At 46.3% G+C, this 23,785-nt stretch overlaps 1 protein-coding gene across 1 annotated transcript in view; it reads right to left on the reverse strand.

The window, feature by feature from the left end:
• Nucleotides 1-22,915, reverse strand: part of Abca4 (ATP binding cassette subfamily A member 4) — a 124,033-nt gene extending 101,118 nt beyond the window's left edge. The window contains exons 1-5 of the mRNA XM_004663937.2: nt 22,786-22,915; nt 19,659-19,899; nt 18,034-18,173; nt 17,291-17,407; nt 16,229-16,426 (exon numbers count right to left, since the gene is read on the reverse strand). Of these exons, the coding sequence (XP_004663994.2) occupies nt 16,229-16,426; nt 17,291-17,407; nt 18,034-18,173; nt 19,659-19,812 (609 nt within the window). The 5' untranslated portion in view covers nt 19,813-19,899; nt 22,786-22,915. The remainder of the gene's footprint in view (nt 1-16,228; nt 16,427-17,290; nt 17,408-18,033; nt 18,174-19,658; nt 19,900-22,785) is intronic.
• Nucleotides 22,916-23,785: the final 870 nt, after the last annotated feature.

Raw genomic sequence — 23,785 nt, forward strand, 5'->3', positions numbered from 1 at the left:
CAGTTTAATTCAGAAACATCTGACCCGCTTTCTTCTCCACCGTGGGAAGTGGCGTGGCCCGGTGCTGGACAGAATGCCACATTGCTGTTCCGTTAGTGTGGCTCCTGCTGCCTTCGCTGAAAACTAGAGGTTTGCTCTACGGACCCCGTGAGGTGGTGTCTGTAAAGACTTTAGTAAGTTCCTCACTGTAAGAAAAGGGTTTGTTGGGCTGGAGAGATGGCTTAGCGGTAAAGCGTTTGCCTATGAAGCCTAAGGACCCTGGTTCGAGGCTTAATTCCCCAGGACCCACGTTAGCCAGATGCACAAGGGGGCACATGCATCTGGAGCTCATTTGCAGTGGCTGGAGGCCCTGGTGAGCCCATTCTCTCTCTCTCTCTCTCTCTCTCTCTCTCTCTCTCTCTCTGCCTCTTTCTCTCTCTGTATGTCACTCTCAAATAAATAAATAAAAATAACAAAAAAAATTTAAAGAGAAAAGGGTTTGCTTACAAAGCCTGCTGGCCTGGGTCGGCTCCCCAGCTCTCCGTGAAGCGCCATGCAAGGCAGTGGTTCATCTGTGATCTCAGCACACCTAAACTGATGGGAGGCGGAGCCAGGAGACTCCGAAGCTTGGGGGAGGGGCAGAAAGTCTGATGCTTGCAGTCTGGAAGTTTAGCTGCCGCAGCAAGAGACTATTTCAAGGGCTGGAGAGATGGCTTAGCGGTTAAGGCACTTGCCTGCAAAGCCAAAGGATCTCGGTTCAACTCCCCAATACCTATGTAAGCCAGATGCACAAGGGCTGCATGCGTCTGGAGTTGTTTGAAGTGGCTGGAGGACCTGGCGTACCCATTCTCACTTTCTCTCTGTCTCACTAATAAGTAAATAAATAAATAAATTTTTAAAAAAGAGACTGTTTCAAAGAAGGTGGGGCACAGACATCTCAAAATTTGCCTTCTAACCTCCACACATGCACTATGGCACACGCGCGTGCACACACACAAATAACAATAAAACAGATGGACCCAAGTGTGGGGGGTGTTTTCAAGGTAGGTCTCACTCTAGCCCAAGCTGACCTGGAACTCACTCTGGAGTCCCAGGCTGGCCTTAAATTCACAGTGATCCTCCTACCTCTGCCTCCTGCATGCTGAGATTAAAAGCAGTGCCACCAGGCTCAGCTAAAATTTTTAATTTTTTTTAAAAATTTTTACTTATTTATTTGAGAGCGACAGACACAGAGAGAAAGACAGATAGAGGGAGAGAGAGAGAATGGGCACGCCAGGGCTTCCAGCCTCTGCAAACGAACTCCAGATGTGTGCGCCCCCTTGTGCATCTGGCTAACATGGGACCTGGGGAGCCAAGCCTCAAACCGGGGTCCTTAGGCTTCATAGGCAAGTGCTTAACCGCTAAGCCATCTCTCCAGCCCAATTTTTTTTTTTTTTTAAAAGGAATAAAACATGTTACTGGGCTGAAAATGTAGCTCAGTGGTAGAATGCTTGCCTCACATGTTCAAAGCCCTGGGTTGGTCCCTAGTGTGGGAAAACCAAAACAGAAACAACCAACCAGCCCTGAGGTGTACTGAAGACTTTGTCCCCCAAACTGGTCCAATGCCTTTACTCGCATTAACCCATTGCATCTTCACACAACTACATGAAGTTCATTTACAGGCACAATAAGGTAACTTCCTTTGGGAAGTCTTGTTTTCCATGACTACAGTATGAAAATGAGGACTTCATAAATACCATTTTATTGTTGATTTTGTAAACTAGTTTGCATACAGACAGAGTCAAGTGACTTTTAAGTTCTTGCCAAGTTACTTTTCCTTCATGACAGTTGTTTAGGGATATAAGATTAAAAAAAAAAAAAAAATCTGGGGCTGGAGAGATGGCTTAGCGGTTAAGCGCTTGCCTGTGAAGCCTAAGGACCCCGGTTCGAGGCTCGGTTCCCCAGGTCCCACGTTAGCCAGATGCACAAGGGGGCGCACGCGTCTGGAGTTCGTTTGCAGAGGCTGGAAGCCCTGGCGCGCCCATTCTCTCTCTCCCTCTATCTGTCTCTCTCTCTGTGTCTGACGCTCACAAATAAATAAATAAATAAAAATTAAAAAAAAAAATCTGCCTGGGAACACACCCTGTCCTCCGCGATCCAGGGCACTCCATCTGGTCAGAACAATGCCCCGGACAGAAGCCAAAGCCCCTGGGCCATGGCCGTGGAGGGTGGTGGTCCTAACCCATTGGTGCTTACTGGCTGGTAGATGCAGATGGGACAACTCTATGTAGAGGACAGCTTTTTTTCTTGTTTATTTTTATTTCTTTATTTGAGAGGGACAGACAGACAGAGTGAGAAAGAGGTAGAGAGGGAGGGAGGGAGGGAGAGAGAGAGAGAATGGGTGCGCCGGGGCCTCTAGCCACTGCATAGGAACTCCAGACATGTGGCACCCCCTTGTGTATCTGGGGAACTGAGCCTTGAACAGGGGTCCTTGGGCTTCACAGGCAAGTGCTTAACCACTAAGCCATCTCTCCAGCCCCTAGAGGACAGTTTTATAAAATCAGACATGAAATGTCCTTCTCACCAAGCTTATTGGACAAGGTCAAGACGCAGCGGCTCTGGAAGCCGCTGTGGACTTGCGTCAGCAGCCCCTGGGTCCTCCCCTGAGGGGTCACTCACAATGCCGCCTAGTATTCTCACAGCGAGGCCGTCACCCTCGGAGCTAGTGACCTCATTCCCCACTGGAAATTGCGCTGATCCGGTGAAAGCTTGGCGGAGGGGCGCGTGTGTCCGCGCGGTACGTGCGCGAGCGCGCGAGAAGGGCTGCGCGGCGGCACGCGGAACAGAGGCCCGGGACTGGAAGCACTTGGTGGGGGTGAGGCGCTTATCCCTTGTAACCCCTGTAACCCGGTGCAGTCTAACGAGGCTGAGGCCATGAAGTCTCTGGAAGCTATCTGGCTCCACACAGAAAGAACCTGCCATCATACAGGTTAGGCAGGTAAATGAGACTGGCTAGAGTGAAGGGCTCAACATAAACCCAGCAGCACTACTGGGTAAAGCGCCTAAGAAGTCAGTATCTTTTTAAAAAACTCTTTTTGTTTATTTGAGAGTGACAGAGAGAGAAAGAGTCAGAGAGTGAGGGAGAGAGAGAATGCGCGTGCCAGGGCTTCCAGCCACTGCAAACGAACTCCAGACGCATCTGGCTAACGTGGGTCCTGGGGAATCGAGCCTCAAACCGGGGTCCTTAGGCTTTACAGGCAAGCGCTTAAGCCATCACTCCAGCCCTGAAGTCAGTATCTTTTGGCTGCAGATGTAGCCTCTGCCAAATGTTGCAGCCAGAGTTCAGATCGCAGCAAGAATCATTGTGATATCCTTTGACATTCAACAAAGCAGCAAGCCAACACATAATGGGATTTCCTAGTCCCTTGCAGTTCCTACCTGCTGTAGGAGGACTCCAGGGGCAGGGCCACCACCATGTGAAGTCCACACAGGACCACGGTTCTGTCCCTGTTATTTTTTGGGGCACATAGCAGGAAGCAGTTCACCCTGGCGGAAGGGAGAGGTTGGAGCTCCCTCCAGCGCAGGCAGCTGTGTCCGGGACCTCTGAAGAGGACAGTCATTTGTTGACACAGCTAAGCAAAACACCACCTTGGAGGAGAAGCCACAGGAGCAGCAGGGTCCCATCTTCAGCTGTGACCTCCTCCTGGTCTCCAGTTCAAGCACATTAAGTTACAGATCCATGGAATTATCTGTTAGCTGGGTAACAACGACTCTCTTCGTTTGAACTTGGGCATCAGTGGGGCCTGGCACACTGCTGAAACTGTATCTATGCAGCCAGCCATGTTTTGACCACAAAACCAGAGGCTTCAGGAGTGAGGCTTTAGGAAATAAGGAAGGCATTGTGGCTCAGCGATGTGGCTCCCTAATCCTGCCCCTCATTTGGAACTCCAAACTCAGGCAGAGGACAAAGCGACCAGTGGAGGCTTCCCGTGGTCCTGTGGTGCTAATGCAGATGCCTGGGGCTCCTTTTGAAAAATGCCAACGGGTATGGGAAAACATCCCAGAGTTAATTTTCTGGCAGATCTAAACGGCTACATTCAAGTTTTATTTCCAAGTACATGGAAAAAAAGACCCACTGAAGAAAATCGCTTTAGGCTGCTTGGGTTGGTTGGGATGGTGAATTAGACCGAAAGGCCCTGTAATAAATTTTATCATGCATCTTGGACTCTGCATACAGATATCTGAAACACTCACCCACAGAGTCAGGAAACACGCCACCAGGACAAAACAAAGGGACAGGAAATGCACAGCAGTAAAAAGGAAAGTCAAAACTAAATAAAAAGTTCAGTAACCAAACAAATTGAAAAGGGCCACATTGGAGCATGAAGACTCCCAGTGGGCAAGGCCTCAGGTCACGCTGGCCACCAAGCTGATTTCACAGAAGCTGCCAGCACTTGGCTGATGACTTTGGGGCACTTTAATTTCCCATTCATTGCATCATTCCAATAACTCTGGGAGGTGAGGGCTACTATATTGGAAATATTTGACAAGCCACAGGGCCGTGCACTGACCCATCCGGCTGCTGTGTTATGAGCACTCAGTTCTGACACACTAGGGAATGCCACCTGAATGGTCACTCAGGTAATTCTCACGTATCAGCCAGTGGAACAAACATGTTGTCCCAGTCCTAGAGTGCACACGTGGCAGGGTAAAGAACCTACAAGCCAGGCTGGACAGCCGCAGACACTATTGCTTCTCTCTGATGTGACAGCCATCCTCCTCCCAGAGCACCTGCCTCACTTGAACTTGACCAGCAGATTCATATCCTTCTGTCCTGTGTACATTCTTCCTTCCACCTGACACTGAATTTAAAACCATTCAGGCCCAGCATAAATGTTATTGTCAGCTTAAATCTGGCATTTATGGCTATCAACTTTATGCCACAGTGGTTCTTCAGATGAGTTGAGGACCCAAAAAGAAAGAAAAGATGGCATTGCGGCTCTTGAAGTGTCCAGGTCAATGAAAGTGGGGAAGTGTATGGACAAATCAAGGCTGCGCCTCAGCAGAGAGAATACGGTGTCTGGAACATAGGCTGAGAATGCTGAAGTGGGGTTGTGGGCGGGTGTCACCCACCAGTGGCTCAGAGAAAGGAGGGCAAGGTGGAGCTGTCCAAACAGAGAGGCCTCAGGCAGTCCCCCAGTGTGAAGAATTTTATCTTTACAGCAATGAGGAGTTGGAGGTGCTGTAGGCCACACGTCATGGTGAGCTTGGGTTTTAGAAAGATCTCCCTGTGGGGAATTTTGGTGCTTAACAAAAGCAGTAAGAGCCTGGAGGCTTGGTGAGCTGCTAGGGAACCCAGTACAGGCCTCTGTAAACAGAGGTCATCTGAGGTAGTTTGGAGGAAGATCTGACAGCCCTTGAAGGACTTGTGATGGTTTGGATTTGCACATGAATTTCTGCTCCTTCTGAATGACTTCCTGTCCTATTAGTTCCTTGAGATAAAAGTCACTATGCTTGTCTCACCCAGGAGAGTATGAGTTTCTGGAGAATCAGGGGTTAACATTTATTTATCGGATGTATGTACTTGTAAACAACTCAATGAAGCAATGAACTCGAACTTTCTTGGGTTCCTTCTCTGATCTAGCTATATTTAAGCAGAAAAGACGAACTCATTAGTCTTAATATTACAGAATGATTGCTACTTTTATTGGACTGAAGTGCTAATAGCACCCCTGTGAATGTGCCTTATATATTACAGGAGAAAGAACTTGGCAATTAGAATAAGATAGATCTGGATTAGAAATCCAGAGTCCTCACTTAACCACTGAGGTACATGGGACAGTGAAGCCTTTAATGGGTTTTGTTTCCAATTCTATAAAAGGACAATAATTAGTAGCTATGGAGATGGCTCAGTGAGCAAAATGCTTGCTGTGCAAGCACATGCACGTGTAAAATACTGGGCATGGGGACAGTGTTTTGTAATCCCAGAGCTGAGGAGGCAGAGACAAGAGGATCTCTGGGGTTCACTGGTAGGCTTGTCTAGCTGAATTGGTGAATTCTATGTTCAGTAAGAGATCCTATTTCATAAAAATAAGCTGGAGCTAAAGATCTAGTTTAGTGGTTAAAGGTGCGTGCCTGCAAAGCTTGATGGTTTGAACAGAATAGATGGCCCCCAATATATTCAGTTGTTTATTTGTTTGTAGCTTGCATCTGTAGCCACCTGGCTGGAGGCAATGTCACTGGGTGATCTTAAGGTGTGGTGGTGGGTTTCAGATTTCAATCTAAAGATATGCAAAGTGTGCCTAGCAGGAGTTCCTGAAGTGTGCTGTGCTGTGTGGCTTTTGGCTTTTTGACTGGTGCTTTCTCTCTCCGCCTGGTCCTGTGAAGGCAGGCCAACTTCTTCTGCCATTTATGAAACTTCCCCTAGATCTGTAGGCTTCAATAAATATCCCTTCCTCCAAAACTGTGCCTGGTCTGGAAGTTCATCTCAGCGAACCTGAAGCTGTCTGCTACAATGGCCCAAGTTCAATTCCCCAGTGCCCATGTAAAGCCAAATGCGTAAAGATGGCACTTGCATCTAGAGTTCATTTGCAGTGACAAAAAGCACTGGTGCTCCTATTCTCTTCCCCTCCTCTCTTTCTACTTGCAAGAAAATAAAAATATTTTGAAAAATAAGTTGGGGGGCTAGAGAGATACCTTAGTGGTTAAGGTGCTTTCCCATGAAGCCTACGGATCCAGGTTCAAGTCCCCAGGATGCATGTAAGCCAGATGTATAAGGGGCACACATTTCTGGAGGTTGTTTGCAGCAGCTGGAGCCCTGGCATGGCCATTCTCTCTATCTGCCTCTTCCTGCCTCTCTTTCTTTCTCTTCTCTCACTCTCTCCAACAAGTAAGTAAAATATTATTTAAAAGTTGGAAAAGCAATACAGGAAGATACCTAATGTTGACCAATGACATAAAAGAACACGCATACAAATGCATGCACACCACACACATCCACATGCAAAAAGAGAAAAAAAAACATATAATTATGCCTACTAAGTAGATAGGAGCACTGCATGTCATGACATGTGAAAGTGTTCAACAGAGCCTGGACCCGCTGGGCCCATGGAAGTCTGCCTTTCCCTCTAGGCATGACGTCAGCCCACCTGCCTGCATTTCTTTTTCATAGTCCAATTCTAGGTTTCTGAGAGACTGAAGAGTCATACCAAGAGGTCGTTGTCTGTGAGATGTTCAGGTTCATGGCTCTTGAAATGCTACAGCTCTCCTGGTATAGACTTCTCTGCTCTGCTTGGCACTACAACTCCTACCCCACCTGTTACAGTCAGGTTCACACTGCTGGCAGAAATCACCTGACCACGAGCAGCTTGTGGGGAAAAAAAAAGGTTTATTTTGGCTTACAGGCACAAGGAGGAAGCTCCATGATGCCAGAGGAAAATGATGGCATCACCCCCTGGCCAATACAAGGAGGACAATAGCAACAGGAGAGTATGCCAAACACTGGCATGGGGAAACAAGCTATAACACCCATAAACCTGCCCCCAACAACACACTGCCTCCAGGAGGCATTAATTTCCAAATCTCCATCAGCTGGGAACCTAGCATTCAGAACACCTAAGTTTATGGGGGACACCTGAATCAAGCCACCACATTTCACCCCTGGATCCCATAAACTGATAACCATCCATGATGTAAAATGCAATGCATTCAGTCCAACTTTAAAAGTCCTCATAATATTTCTCAATCCCAATGATATTCAAACATCCCCATAATCCAAGGTCTTTTAATTGAGCCATAATACCAAAAAGTCCTCCCAAAAAACCCATAATGGCACAGAATAAACATTCATACTGCAAAAGATGGCATTGGGCATAGCAAAGAAATATTCAATCAATACTTGGTAGCTCCAAAATCAACAACTCTAGCCAGTGACAAATCTCCAAGTCCAATAATTTAACCAGCAACAAGTCTCTGGACTTCCAATTCCGCCCCTCCAGCTAGGCTACTCACAGTTCTGGAAAATTCACTGGGGGCCAGCAGCTTTCCTTAGCAGCTGTCTTGTAGTCCCAGCATCTCCTCTGGGTCTTTACTGCAATCCACGGTTCATCTTCAGGCCTCCATTGGGTCTCCATGCAGGCATCCAGCAAACCTGCTTCACATTTCCCATGGCCGTTTCCAAATCACAAGACCATGTTGCAAATTCAATGACCCTCTCTTTCCTGCATTTCTTTTTTTTAAATTTAAATATTTTTATTTATTTGACATAAAAAGGGAGAGAGGGAGAAAATAGGTGCTCCAGGGCCTCCAGCCACTGCAAATGAACTCCAGACACATGCACCCCCTTGTGCATCTGGCTAATGTGGGTCCTGAGAAATCGAACTTGGGTCCTTTGGCCTTGCAGGAAAATGCCTTAAATGCTAAGCCCTCCAGCCCATTCCTGCATTTCTTATACTCCATAATACCAGGTGGGGTGTCAATTTGTTATAAGACACTCCTTTAGCATTCAGGCTCTTTCAAAAGACTCTGCATTCTTTCTGTTGTCCCAAAGCATGTCAGCTGGCCCAGTCTCAATGGCCCAGTCTCAAACAATTGTAGTTGAACGGGCAGAAGTTTTGGTGCAAAGATTTCATTTTTTTCTGAGCCATATCCCTCTGCACACATCAGTCTATTTCTACACAAAGCAACCCGGCACAACTTCTCAGGACACGGGCATAACAGTAAGCCTTTCACACAAACTGCCTCTAGCTCAGTCCAGGCAAAGCTCTTTCTCACCCTCACAAGCCAAACCTCACAGTCCATAGTTCTTACTGCATTGAGGTCTTTCAACTCTGCCCAGAATAATCCATCATGCTGTATTTATAGAACTGCAAGGCATCTCTTAGGCCAAAGTTTCAAATCTTCCCTCAATCCTCTTGAAAATCAACTCTAAAAGGCCAAAGCCACACAGTCAGGTGTCTAGCAGCAATTGACACCACTCCTGGGGCCAACTTTGCTGTTGCAGTCAGGTTTGCATTGCTGGCAGAAATCACCTAACCAAGAGCAGCTTTTGGGAAAAACAAGTTTATTTTGGCTTCCAGACTCGAGGGGGAAGCTCCATGATGGCAGGAGAAAATGATGGAATAAGCAGATGGTGGACACCACCCCCTGGCCAACACAAGGTGGACAACAGCAACAGGAGAGTGTGCCAAACACTGGCAAGGAGAAACAGGCTATAACACCCATAAGCCTGCCCTCAACAATACATTGCCTCTAGGAGGTGTTAATTCCCAAATCTCCATCAGCTGGGAACCTAGCATTCAGAACACCTAAGTTTATGGGGGACGTCTGGATCAAGCCACCACACCACCCATCTCCCCAGCTGCTTAACACAGAATCTGGGGCCAGAGAATTAACAGAAGAAAGCAATAGGATATTCAGCCAGTATTTATCTTAGGCTAGCCTAAAAACTATGTTCCCTGAGGGGCTGGATAGATGGCTTAGTGGCTAAGGCATTTGCCTGCAAAGCCAAAGGATCCCAATTCGACCCACATAAGCTAGATGCATAAGGGGGCACATGCATCTGGAGTTCATCTGCAGTGGCTGGAGGCCCTGGTGTACCCATTCTCTCTCTCTGCCTCTTTCTCTCTCTTAAGTAAATAAAACATATTTAAAAAAATATGTTCCCTGAGAACAATGTGGCCAGATGTATTCAAAGTACAGAAGAAAAGTAGTCAAAAAATTTGGCTACTGATAATTTAAGATGATAATTACCATACAATTAATAAAGAGTTATGTACATGTACTGATGGTGTTAGTGGCTAGGAGAAGCAGCTAATGAATGCATGTTTCTTCAAAGCATGGAGAAAGGTAGTGGTTACTGGTTAAAGTACAATTTTATGCTTTGATCAGAGTTATTTTTCTATTAAGAATTCAGCTTCCTGATATGAAATTTAAGATGTGAAATCTAAATATACTATGAAAGTCCACTGGGAACTGTAAATACTGTGTCAGGACTAACCTTTTGCTACACAAAGAAATAGGAGGAGTAATATAATTGTTTTAGAAAAGGATAGATAATTGCAGGAATAATTTGTTAACTTTTCTAATGTGTTTGTGGTAGTTTGGTTTAGGTGTCCCCCATAAATTTATGTGTTTAGAATACTAGGTCCCCAGCTGGTGGCAATTTGGGAATTAATGCCTCCTGGAGGCAGTGTATTGTTGAGAGTGGGCTTACAGTTATCATAGCCAGCTTCCCCTTGCCAGCGTTTGGCACAGTGTCCTGTTGCTATTGTTCACCTGATGTTGGCCAGGAGGTGATGTCCACTCTCTGCTCATGCCATTTTTTTTCCTGCCATCAAAGAGATTCCACTTGAATCTGTAAGCCAAAATAAACCCTTTCCTTCCACAACCTGGTCTTGGCTAGATGTTTTCTGCCAGCAATATGAAGCTGACTACAACAGTGTTTTTATTTTCTTTTTAAAATTCTGATGTATTTATTTGCATATGGGTGGTGTTCCAGGGTCTCTCGCTGTTGCAAACAAATGCTCATCCATCTTTACATGGGTGGCTGGGGAATTGAACCTGGATTGGCAGCCTTTGTAAGCAAATGCTTTTAATAGCTAAACCGTCTCCCAGGCCCCTACTTCTATTTTTCTTTTTTTTTCCTAGTTGTATCTTTCTACAAAACAAAATATGTGGAACATATGGGAATAGAGACAAAAAATGTCCATAAATATAAAATATTTACCTATTCAAGGCCTCATTTGCCTTCAGTGTCCTTGGATCTGGAGGAAAGGGTGAGGGTAAGGTGTATGGAAATGGCCTTTCTCTTGTGAGAGATGCAAAGCTCCCAAGATATCATTAATCCACTGCCTTCTTTCTATCCAAGAGATCTGACTTTCATTTCCCCCCCTCTATTCTTCTCTACTAAGCAAAGGGGATCAGAAGAAAAACAGCGCCTATGGGAACTGTAGACACCTTTACTTAGGAGAATAAGAAACATTCTTAGCTTGGGCTGTTGCCACTGAAGTCCAGCATGGAGGCCAGAGCTGTCTTTCTATGCTTCCGAAATGGCTGGACCCAGCTTTGACGCTAAGGCTTTACAATCCTTGGGTGATGTTTATGCAGGTTTTTTTTAAAATATTTTTTTTGTTCATTTATTATTTACTTATTTGAGAGCGACAGACACAGAGAGAAAGACAGATAGAGGGAGAGAGAGAGAATGGGCGCGCCAGGGCATCCAGCCACTGCAAACGAACTCCAGACGCGTGCGCCCCCTTGTGCATCTGGCTAACGTGGGACCTGGGGAACCGAGCCTCGAACCGGGGTCCTTCGGCTTCACAGGCAAGCGCTTAACCGCTAAGCCATCTCTCCAGCCCCGTTTTTTTTTTTTTTTTAAGAAGGCTATGTATTTATTTATTTGAGAACAACAGAGAGAGAGAGAGAGAGAGAGGGAGAGAATGGACACACCAGAGCCTCCAGCCACTGCAAATGAACTCCAGATACATGTGCCACCTTATGCATCTGGCTTACATGGGTACCGGGGAATCGAGCCTCGAACTGGGTTCCTGAGGCTTCACAGGCAAGTGCTTAACTGCTAAACCATCTCTCCAGCCCCAGTTTTTTTTTATTTCTTTTATTTTGAGGTAGGATTTCACTCTAGCTGACCTGGAATTCACTTGTTAGTCTCAGTGTGGCTGTAACTCACAGCGATCCTCCTACCTCTGCCTCCCAAGGGCTGGGATTAAAGGCGTGCATCACCAGGCCCAGCTCATTGTTTTGTTTTTTTCTAGGTAGGACCTCTCTCTAGCTCAGGCTGTTCTGGAATTTACCATGTAGTATCAGGGTGGCCTCGAACTCATAACGATCCTCCTACCTCTGCCTCCCAAGGGCTGGAATTAAAGGCGTGCACCTCCATGCCTGGCTATGCAGCCTGTGAAGTGTGATGAGAAGGTACGTTCCTCTTGTGGTCCATGATGTAGTGTGACGGCTGCTATGCACGCATGTCCCTGGATTGAGCCCAGCCTTGGGTCACCCCCTTCTTGTCTCATCTCCAGAGCCATGGGGAAGGAGACGTTGCCTCCCCTCCCTCGCGGCTGAGGAAGCTGAGGGCAGATCACTTCCACATAGGCATGGCTAATAAACGGTGGGACTGTACTGAGTGCTCCGGGTCCCTTGTACTGTTGATTTACACATATGAAAACCGTGTCTTAAGAGTGGGGAGGCAACTTTCTCAGAGTGATGACCAGAAGCTGAGATCCCAGTTCAGGTGCCCTCACAGGACAGGCCAGAAGGGCCTACAAATAGCTGCGTAACATCAGTGTCTACAAAGACCCCACAAGGCAGAATCAGGAGAATGGATGTCCTCCAAGTTGCTTGTGTTCCGTAACTGGGGCCTCACCCTAAGCAGGAAGGAAGGGAATTTAGCCCGTCTAGTCATTGAGAAGAAAACCTATTGAATCACTCTCACTTCCTAGAATGACAAAAGCCTTAAAGATTGACTCTTTGTTCTCAGAGCTTCTATTAGTCAATGTCTCAATCAGGTGCCATATTGACTGGAGTGATATAGTTCATTTTTCTAAATTTCCTTAAGTGTTTGTTTCCCTTTTAGTTTCTGAAGTGAGAGGCAGAGATGCAGGCTCTATACATAGGCTGGCCAAGGAGGAAGTGTTCCAGTATCTTTAGTACAAGTTTGTTATTGAAAAAGAGCCCCGGCCAGCCTTGATCAGCCACAGGCAGTAACATCCGAGCCCTAGAAAAACCCATCAAGACACCACAGACTGTGCTACTGACGACCCTGGGGATGGAGTGGGTAATTTCAAAGCTCCTCCAGATGGTCCAGACATGAACACACACACACACACACACACACACACACACACACACACACACACACCACACACGGTGGGGAGGGGAGAGAAAGAGCAGAAAAATCAATCTGGGGCAGATTGCTGTGACTTCTGTCCATCCTTGTGTATCTCCTACCTCTCTTACCTCTCTCACCCTCCACTTCTTAGGGCCCTGCTTCCTTACTCCCAAGGGCATGAAGATAAGAGACTTCATCATGGCTTCTGCCAATGTCAAAAGCCTCTTCATAGCCCCCAGGGGAGCCATGGGCCTTTGCCCACAGTGGCCAATATTTTGAGGCTCTGGAGATGTCCTGGTGGACACAGCTCAGGAGTCTTTACATTTTCACTAAAACTTAATATTTATTAAGTGTTTGTTATATGAAAGTGCTTTGTATGTGTTAGCTTGTTTAATTCTCAATAAGTACTGCTAACATCCACATTGCCCAGTTGTGGAAACTGAGGCACACATAGTAGAGATTTGAGTCTAGACAAGTCTAGATCCAGATCCAGAGATTTAATCCTTAACTACTGAAGTGATTGGTATATATAAGGCATCTGTTAGATGCCTGGGGCTTTGTTAAACATAAGATGCCTTAAAAAAAAAAAAAAGGAATAATCCTTTCAGGGCTCAGTTGGAGAGTGCTGGCTTAGCACACAGGAAGCTATGTATGTTCTCCTCCTAGCACCACATAAACTGACATGATAGTTCACGTCTATAACCCCAGCACACACAATACAGAAGCAGGAGGATCAAAGGTTCAAGGTCAGCCTCAGCTACATAGGGAATTTGAGGCCAGCTTGGTTTACATGAGACTCTGCCAAAAGAATGAAAGAAAGAAAGAAAGGATGAAAGAAAGAAAATAATCATAAAAAATTCATCTCATGATACAAATATCAAGTCCAATACAAGACAAGAATTAGTCTTTTTATCACCTTACACAAGCATTGTGAGACCTGCTGAACTCCTTTCTTTCTTTCTTTCTTTTTTTTTAGTTTTTCGAGGTAGGGTCGTACTCTGGTCCAGGCTGACCTGGAATTAACTCTGTCATCTCAGGGTGGCCTTGAACTCATGGCAATCCTCCTACCTCTGCCTCCCGAGTGCTGGGATTAAAGGCGTGCGCCACCACACCTGGCTTGAACTCCTTTCTGTAAGAATGAAGGAAGAGCTTTCTCACCCCCACACTCATGCACAGGTCCTACCTGCACTGAGAATAAGACAGAGGGACTTGGGCCTTGCAGGCAGAGGCAGCACACAAGAGGAATGGATCAGCTGGGAAACTGGGCATGGAAACAGCACGCCCCTAGATCTGTAAATACATGGGCTACCAAGCACTTGGGTGGAAACTCTGAGTTAATCTGGTTTGATGGTCACAGTTCTGATTTGTAAGAAATACTCAAGGTCGTTCTTATCTTTGGACACAGTTGAGAATTATTTGGTAATTAGCTGAACTTTATTGCTGTTGCTGCCATGCCTGGGACTTTCTGAAAGCCCCCAAGGGGGCGTGTGCTGTGACATCAAGGGTTCTGCAGAAGGAGGGTCACACAAGCTGGGAAAATACTGGTGGCTTCAGGGCAGTAGGGAGAACTCACAGAGCCAGGCCCACTCTCCCGAGCTGCTCTAAGGACCCACGGCATGGGATGTTAGAGCTTGCTCCTGAAGTAGGTCCTCAGCTTAACTCTCGCTCCTGCTTCAGCTTCCTAATGTTTGTAGATAACACGAGGCCCAGCCTCAGCCCACTGAGTGTGATGGGCCTTTAGTGAGAGATGATCTCTGGGGTGTGAAGTTTGAGAATTTGAAAGTGACTAATGTGTGCGCACCAGTGCTATGGAGTCCAGCCATTTAGCCAAGGTTGACATATTGACAGCTCAGTCTACTTGAACTTGGTCAGGGGTCTGAGAGGTGCAAAGACAGGGCCAGGGAACAAGAGGAGTAAAATGTCTAAGCCTATGTGAAAGCAGATGGGATATTCGATAGCGTTTGGCAGAATGAATGGGTCCAGGGCTGGGGAGATGTAACTCAGGGAAAGAGCACTTGCCTAGCATGTATGAGGCCTGGATTCCACACCCAGCACCACCAAGAAAACAAAACTGCTCAGAATGAGTAGATAGATGGTGGGAAAAAGAAAATCACTTTCAGGCTTTCGTGGACCTAAGTTTGTTCTTTCAGGACAGGGTCTTCCTCACTTCGTAAGAGATCCTAATCATAGTGACATCCCCCAGGGTGGGCATGTGATCAGGGCTCTACTCTCTCCCAAACACTCAGGTACAGAGCCTGACCAAGAGGGGACCTCTGGGAGTATTGCTTATGCTGTGGGAAAGGCGTTCCCTCTTTCTGCGGAATTCTTGCTGGAAGGATGATAACTGAGGGCTGTCAGCAGCTGAGGCACCACCAGTGGAGGGGAACAGGCCAAATGCCTAGGGGTTGAGTCATGAAGATTTTTAAACGTGAGAGTGATGCAGGCAGATGTGTGTTTGGAATGCAATGCCGGTGTCTGTGTGGAGGACTGCCTCAATCACCAGAGACTGGGTTCAGAGAGGAAGCTGCTGGAACAGGCTGGTACAGACATGACAAGACCTTGAGCTCTCACAGAGCCCAGAAAGCAAGAGGCAAAGCTGAGAGAGATTTTGGGGAGGTAGAGGACCACAGAGCTTCATGACTGGGCGTGACAGGGGACAAGAGGTCAGCAGAACTGGCTCGGAATTCAGGAACACCCAGATTTGGATCTTGTTTGCTTCTCCTAATGGTTGTGGGATCTGAGTCAACCTCCTTAGGCCTTGGCTTTGGTATCTTCATACTGGCAGAGATAACAGCAAGGGCTTCATGGGATTGTTGGAGGATGAGACAAAGCATGCATGCGAGAGAACGGAGCCAAGCTTGAACAGTAATGACACGCAGGAGGTGGCGGCTCTTGCAGGGAGAGTGAAGGCGGGAAAGAAATGAGCATCCTTAAGTCCCTGGCTTCCGAAGCTGGGCAAAGGCTATGGAAATTAACTGGGGCAGGAAACACAGGAGTTTGCCGGGGAGGGAGGACGCAAGTTTGGTTTTAGACATGTTGACTGTAGGACTTGGGGGTATGAGTATCTAGCAAGCCATGAGCCTGAGGACTCCAGGTTTGGTGGACACTGGCCAGTAGATGGTCACTGGAGCAATGGTAAGAGGGAGAGAGTTGAGGCTGGATATGGGCTAAAAGGAAAGTGGGGCCAGCCAGAGGAGTCAGAGAAAGATGTGAGAGAAAAGTTCATTCATATGTGCTCAAGATATTAGAAAACAGGGTCTGTTAGGGAACTATGGGAATTCTTGCTCCTTTAGGAGTTAGTGGGGGGCAAGGGGAATGAGAGCTTAAGCCCAATGCCACTGGACTGACCAATGAATCTCTGGCTCTACCCATGGGATACTGGCCAACGGGCCAGGTGTGGCCCTCAGGTGGCTTTTAGCTCCTTACCTCCAGGTATTGACTGACCAAGCGTAGGGAGCGGTCTGTGATGTTAAATATGTCCCTCCAATCAAAGGTGGTTGTGTCATCAGCCTGGCGCTCTCTGGGGCCCTTTGAGAAGAAGTTTAGTATGGCTTCCGTAGTAATACCTTCTTCTCCTAGCTGTCTGTTCACAAAGTCTTTTACTGTTGGGTGTCCCAAGGTATCCTTGGGAAGAAGAAATACAGAGGCAGAAGTTAGGCTTTCTAGGGCTGGAGAGATGGCTTGTGGTTATAGGCACTTGCTTGCAAAGCCTGTCAGCCCAGGTTCAATTCCCCAGTACCCATGTAAAGGCAGATACACAGATGATGCATGCCTGGAATTCATTCTGGCATGCCTATGCACCCTTTTCTCTCTCTCTCTTTTTTTTTTTTTTTTTTTTTTGAGGTAGGGTCTCACTCTAGCTCAGGCTGACCTGGAATTCACTATGGAGTCTCAGGGTGGCCTTGAACTCACAGTGATTCTCTACCCCTGCCTCCCAAGTACTGGGATTAAAAGTGTGTGCTACCATGCCCAGCACATCTCAATTTTTAATAATTAAGGAGTGATGTATTAAGATTTCCTAAAAAGCTGGTAAGAGGGAAAAGGCGGTAGGTTTCTCCCATTACATAGGGGCCTTTGGAATGAAGACCCATATGGGGCATGGGAGGAATGTAGGTGATATAGAGGAAATTTCTTCTTCATGGATTCTTTGGGGGTTCTGTTTCAATTACCCTACTACACAGAACTCTTGTCTCTTGGCTTTGCCAAGTTGCAGTGAGACCAGATAGAAATAAACAAGCATCTTCGGGCTCTGAAGTGAGTTCATAAACTTGAGATGCCTAAGGAGCCAGATGGGCTCAGAGAAACTTTTAGATTTCCCCCAGAATTCAAGCATCGATGCCCTACCCAAAGGCAGTGATTCTACTTGGTGGCAGCTTCCAGAAGCAGTGCCTTTGGGTCTTGTTTGACATAGTCTGATCTACCTCTAGCAGAACCGCTTCTCTAGCCCTTCCTCTCCCCTCCCCAACTTCCAAGGCGAGTCACCCTTACTCTGATCATGGTCATCTGGGTGCTGTTCTCAAAGAAGTACTCAATCTGGGGCCCCACTTCTCTCCAGGCCTTGACCAGCTTCCTAACACGTTCCAGTTCTTCAAATGTTGAGTTTGCCTAAAAGCAGACGGACACATGCACACCCAGAGAGACAGAGGACAGAGGGGAGAAAAAAGTGAAAAGAGAACCTGTGGTTCCATCTTTCCTGTTCATCATAAACCTTTCATATTTCAAAAAGGCTTTTAATGAAAGTATTCTGACTTTTCCAACCTATTGGTATTTCTCAGAACGCTACCACTGCCAGCCTCCAGGACTGACAGGATCTAATTTGCTAGTATCTCAGAGGTACATATAAGGTCAATGTTATTGTCTCAGAACATCATTAAAATAAATCTGGACTCCTCCCTATCTTTGTTCCAGGAAGCCAGGATTCAGAGAACCGTGAACCCACCTATTAGGGATCTAATTCAAGCAGTGGGAAAGAAAACATCTTTGTAAGCTGCTGCGGAGAGGGAGGCCCCAAGCAGGGGCACTGGGGCGAGGCATTCCTGTGATGACTGCAAATGGGGGAGGAAACCCAAGAGTCCACTTAGTGAAAAATAAACAGGGGGCTCATTGCCAGGAGCATATTAAAATACACACACACACACACACACACACACACACACACACACACACACACACACACGACTCTCTTCTGGGAGGTCCAAGGCATAGGGAAACAAGACCAGCTCAGATCTTACATTCCTCAGTATCCTTTGTGCAGCGGGGCAATCTGGAGTAAAAAGGATTTTCCCCATTAGCAAAGGCTTTGCCGCCCTCCAGGCTATTTTGGTTAAAGGGTTGGACTCCAGGCTCTGGATCAATGCATTACAAAAGGATGCTGTCAAGAGAGAAGGGACAGATTTATAGAACCTCCCTGTTGCTCATAACTAAACATAGTCATTAGTGCACCAAACCACATGTCTTATTCTCATGCAATTCCATACTGGAGGGTTTGAGAAATAATCTAAATTATTCAGCTGGATCCCACCAATAGCAAGTTCATCAGGAGTGACACAAGCTCACAGTACCTCTCCACAATGTCCTCCACAGTGACAGAGGATGGGGCTTGCCTTGTGGCCTATCCTGCTGACAAGAAGGAGGCTGAGAAGCCGGCTTGTGGTTATGGCGCAGAGCAGAGGCCATTCTCAGATGAAAGGGAATGAGAGCCCAAGTAAAGACCCCATCTTTGTTTGTTTGTTTGTGTTTTCGAGGTAGGGTCTCACTCTACCCCAGGTTGACCTGGAACTCACTATGGAGTCTCAGGGTGGCCTCAAACTCATGGAAATCCTCCTACCCCTGCTTCCTGAGTGCTGTGATTAAAGGTGTGTGCCACCATGCCCGGCTAAGACCTCACCTTTGAAACCTCAGCTTCAGCTTCCAATGATTTTCATGCCCATTAACTGTTGCCCTTCTTTGTTGCATGCAGCTGTTTCGAGGCCCAGTATCTTTTGGTGCCTTTGCAAGTTCTATGCCTGTGTTTGTGTGTGTGATGTGTGCATACATGTCGTATGCATTGGCATATTGGAGATTGTTCTCAGTCACTCTCCACCTTCCTCTTTGAGATGAAGTTTCTCCTTAACCTAGAGCTTACCAATGCAGCTGAACTAGCTATAGCTCGAGAGCCCGGGCATTCCCTGCTCTGCCTTCACAGTGCGGGGGTTATATGTGAGCCTCGCCAGGCCCACCCAGCAGTTTACATGGGTTCTGAGGATCTGAATTCAGATCCTCTTGTTTGTACAGCAAGCACTTTATCCACTGAACCATCTCCTCAGCCCCTCTTTACAATTTTTAAAAAAATATTTTATATTTATCTATTTATCTATGACAGAGTGGAGGGGTGGTGAGAAAGAGAATGGGCACACCAGGGCCTGTAACCACAGGAGGTTCACCCAGTTGTGTTTCTTCATTGCTCCATCTTGCTTTACCTCATCAGAGCCTTCCCCACCTGTCCCCCTCCCCCAAATAGTGAAAGGTGGGGGCGATGACTTGCCAGGGATTTGTCAGCTTTGTTGACTTGCCAGGACCCTTTTGACCTGAGCTTAGTTGCAACTCTGGGGTGCCTCATCATTTATCACTCTTCTCTTTCTCTGGAACTTAACCCCAGTTCAACGACTTCAGTGGGAAATGTCCCCTCTGTTCCCTTTCCAAGTGGGCCTCTGCGCTTTCCATGGCTCACATCCAGAGTCTTTTCCAAGCACCGCTCTGCCCAAGGCCACTCAACAAAGCCAAGGAGAGCTGACCCGGGGACTAGTTTCTTCGGAAAGTGTCAGCCCATTATCTTAACAAACACTGCCAATGTGCTTGAAGGACTCGGAAAACTTACTTGTTCTTTTGTCGTAAGAATAGACAGGATCTTTCCTTGTGGAATCAATCCCCAGGAAGGCCTTGTAGTTATTGTCTTCGTACCAGTTGAAGGAGAAGACTCTAGAGCCCCCTCCCTCTGGGTAACCACACAGGAGGTCGGACAGGATGCCCATCAGCTGTGTGAAGGTCTCGGGACCACTGTTCTGCAGGAGGGGTCTGGTTACCCACAGCAAGTCCTGAACACTTGGCCGATGGATAAACTAGGGCAAGGGAAAGGCTCTGAGTTAGTTTAAAGCAGCTAGAATCAAGATATTTGCACATAATCCTACATTTTAAAGAAAACATGTGTATTCTCAGCAATCCTTAATCCAGCTGTAAAAAACAAAAACAAAATAAAACAAAACAAAGCAAAACAGAAACCCTACTGCCATCTATATGAGGACCAGGGGAAAGAAAGACCCTCAGAGAAAATCAGAGAGCAGATGCAGAGAATTTTTTGGTGTAGCCTGCGGCTCCTTATTTGAGTTCCTTGGGGATGTGTGTTCAGGGAAACAACTGTGAACCAGCTCCTGGGTTCTGTTATCCTGTAAAGATGGAAATACTGGGGAAACTTGGGAAATGGGGTGATGGAGAAATGGCTTTGTTCTAGAAAGACAAGGCCAGGGGAAAGTTCTTTGGCCCAAGAATTTAGAATCTGATATTTTATGCTGGAAAAATTATTTTATTAATTTAATTCAATCACATGTGGAACTCTTTCACTTACCTGAAATATGTATGTTTGTGGTGTGTGTGTGTGTATGTGAGTCTTATGATTCAGGCAAATGCACACCAGATGAAATCTCCTTTCTTAGAAGAACACTTCAAATTCTACGTCAACTAAAACAAGCTTTCCTCTTCTTATAGATGTCATGGCACTGGCGACCTTGTCCTTTGAAGATGAATTTGTCTCCGAAGAACTAGGCTTGGGACACACTGGCCATGAGTCCAGTGTCCTGGTTCCCATAGGCCATGGGGCTTTATCTTCGGGGAAAATCCAAAATAAAAGCCACGTTGTTTTTATTCCCTAAGCATGCCTTATTACTCACGTTCAAAGACATTTGGGAATTAAAAAACCATTAGGATGCAGCCAGGCGAGACGGCGAACACCCTCCGACCGCCCCAGCTGCGCTCACGTGGGCGCTCCCTGTGCGCACGCGGCGGGCCTCCGAGACCACGCGCGCCCTGTGCAGTCCCGCAGCGCCGGGCCGTCCTCACAGCCTGTGCTCCGGTAGGAAAGGCAGGACCTCAAATTGCTTCAACAACAGTGGGTCTTATGACCATCTCAGAAGGGGTTATTACAATTATTATGTTGCCCATTTAATCAAAGCATTCAGAAATGAAAGGCTGTGCTGGGTCAAATGGTCGAATATCAATTAATATAAACTAGGTCATCCGCTTCAATCTAGCTCACAAATGCGTAGACGCGCTATCTAGACAGGGAAGAGATTCCTGGAGCTCCCACAAAGAAGTAAAAGTGTAGACAGGCATTTGGGAAATCATCTACATTCAGCTTCAGCACTATGATGCTGATAAGGAGGGTTTATTTTTATTTTTATTTTTTTAATGCTATAAAGAGAAGACTGTTAGACTCCCCCTGTGGCAGGTGGGCCACCAGGACACTGGGCCTTTCTCTCACTTCCCTGCTCAGCAGGACTCCTGCTTTACCGAGGTTGAGCTTAGTTTTATAAAAACAGATTCCAACTTTAGAACATCCTAAGTTGGCTGAGCCTAGGGCAGGTGGGAATACAGAAGATAGAAAAGCTTGGGGAAAATTACATTTCCCCATCTGCTGCCCTTTCATAATATTCACCACATCTGAAAGGAATTACTTTGTTGCTTATTTTGTGTTTCTCTTCTCCATTGATTGTATGTTCCAAAAGGGCAGGGACTATATTTCTCTATTCATGGTTACATCTCCGTCATCATCAACTATTGAGTGGAGGAATCAGTTTCTATATTTGAGAAGATTTATACAATCAGATATTAAGTAAAATGTATACACATTTTATATAAAAACACTAAAAAGTTCACCTTGGGACTGGGGAAATGGCTTAGCAGTTACGGCATTGGCCTGTGAAGCCTAAGGACCTGGGTTCAATTCCCCAGGACCCACATAAGCCAGATGCACAAGGGGGCGCATGTGTCTGGAGTTCATATGTAGTGGCTGGAGGCCCTGGTGTGCCCATTCTCTCTTTCTATCTGTCTCTTTCTCTCTCATAAATAAATAAATGAAATATTTTTTTTAAAAAGTTCACTTTGGAGTGGATGAAATGAAACCATGTACTAAACCACTTAGACTAGCACCTATAAGCACCATATGACCATATAATTATGTGCTATTATCATTAATGGTATTATGTATGTAGGTTTTACGAGCATAAATGAATAATGGACCTCCACAGTGCTAGAACTCACAGCGTGAATTGGGCCATACCAGACAAGATGTCTACTCCAGTGGTATTTATTCCTTGGTGTAGAATCAGAAGGATGGTTCTTTTCTAAAAGTTAAGTAATTAATTGCTTTGAGAGAGAGAGAAGATAAGATAATGGGCACATCAGGGTCTCTAGTCATTGCAAATGAACTCAGATGCCTATGCCACCTGTGCATCTGGCTTACGTAGATACTGGAGAATCGAACCTGGGTCCTTAGGCTTCACAGACAAGTTCCTTATCTACTAGGCCATCTCTCCAGCCCTGCTTTTTTTTTTTTATTCATTTATTTATTTGCAAGGAGAGAGAGAAAGAGACAAAGAGAATGGGTGTGCCAGGACCTCTTGCTGTAGTAAGTGAGCTCCAGATGCATCGCTGTGTGCATCTGGCTTTATGTGAATACTGGGGAATGAAACACAGGTTGTCAGGCTTTTCAAGCAAGGACCTTAACTGCTGAGCCATCGCTCCAGCCCAGGATGTTCCTGTTCTGTTTACCTCTATCCTAGGAGCACAGGCACTTCAGAGTACGAACAAGTGTTTGAAAATTGTTAGATAGAAAAAAGGAATGTGTTTCTCCATGAATTGGTGTGGGGTAAAATGAAATTACTTGACATACTACATGTGGCAAAGGAGATAAAGACATAATAAAACTATAATTAATAGCATTAGGCTCTTACCTCCTGAATTCTTGGTGATATATCAGATAATACTCTTCCCCAAGATCTCAAGTCGATACCCTGAGAACGGCTGTCTAAGACCGTAGGAAGCTGTAATTGATAGAAAACAAAATATTTAAAAATATAGACACACACACAGGCATCTGATCTCTCACATCCTCAAAAACCACTCTCTGCTTTCTGATTGCAGGACTTGTCCTGCAAGATCGCTTTCAGAAACAGAATTCTTTAATTGGGAACAATCAAAGGCTCTTATTCCAAGTTTCCCTGCTGAGCTAGTCAATCACAAATAGTCTCTTGGTGACTTGGAATACGCCAGCGTGATTCTGGTTGCTGGTTTAGTGACACCAAACAAGACTCCAGGAGGAAAGAAAACAGAGTCCAGATGGTGCAGTGTGAAGGCAGGCTGCGGCCAAGGACGACCATCTGTCCACGTCAGGATTCTGGAGGCTCTGCCAGCTCTCCTCACGGCCCAGGCCTTTTCCGCTTTGTGTCCCTTGTGGGCAGGATGCCTCTCTTCCGCTCTTCAACACTACTCCCTCATGGAAGGTTCTGCCAGTTCCATCATCTTTCTTTTCAAGCAGGAGCCAGCGAGAAGTTTCCTTGCCAATTCTCCAGTTCCGTGAGAGGAGTGTTCAGGTGGTACTTGCCCATGGGACATGTCAGAACTGGTTGGGTCCCGTCCACACGAAAGCCCATGACTGCTGCCTCTCAGCCCTGGAGCCTGATGTGAACTTCTTGAACACTAAGTTTAAGTCCTGATTGGCTTTAATTTTGGAATGTTTTTATTTGTTTAATTGAGAGTGAAAGAGAGTGTGTGTGTCTAGGTGAGCCAGGGCCTCCGGCCACTGCAAACCAACTCCCGACTCATGGCCACTTTGTGCATCTGCTTTTACATGCTTCCTGGAGAAGGAAACCCAGGCTTACAAGCCCCCCAAGAAAGTGTGCCTTCAACTGCTGAGCCATCTACCCAGCCCACTTTTATACTTTATAGCTTCAA

This window comes from Jaculus jaculus, chromosome 19, assembly GCF_020740685.1.
Source record: "Jaculus jaculus isolate mJacJac1 chromosome 19, mJacJac1.mat.Y.cur, whole genome shotgun sequence".
Classification (NCBI taxonomy): Eukaryota; Metazoa; Chordata; class Mammalia; order Rodentia; family Dipodidae; genus Jaculus; species Jaculus jaculus.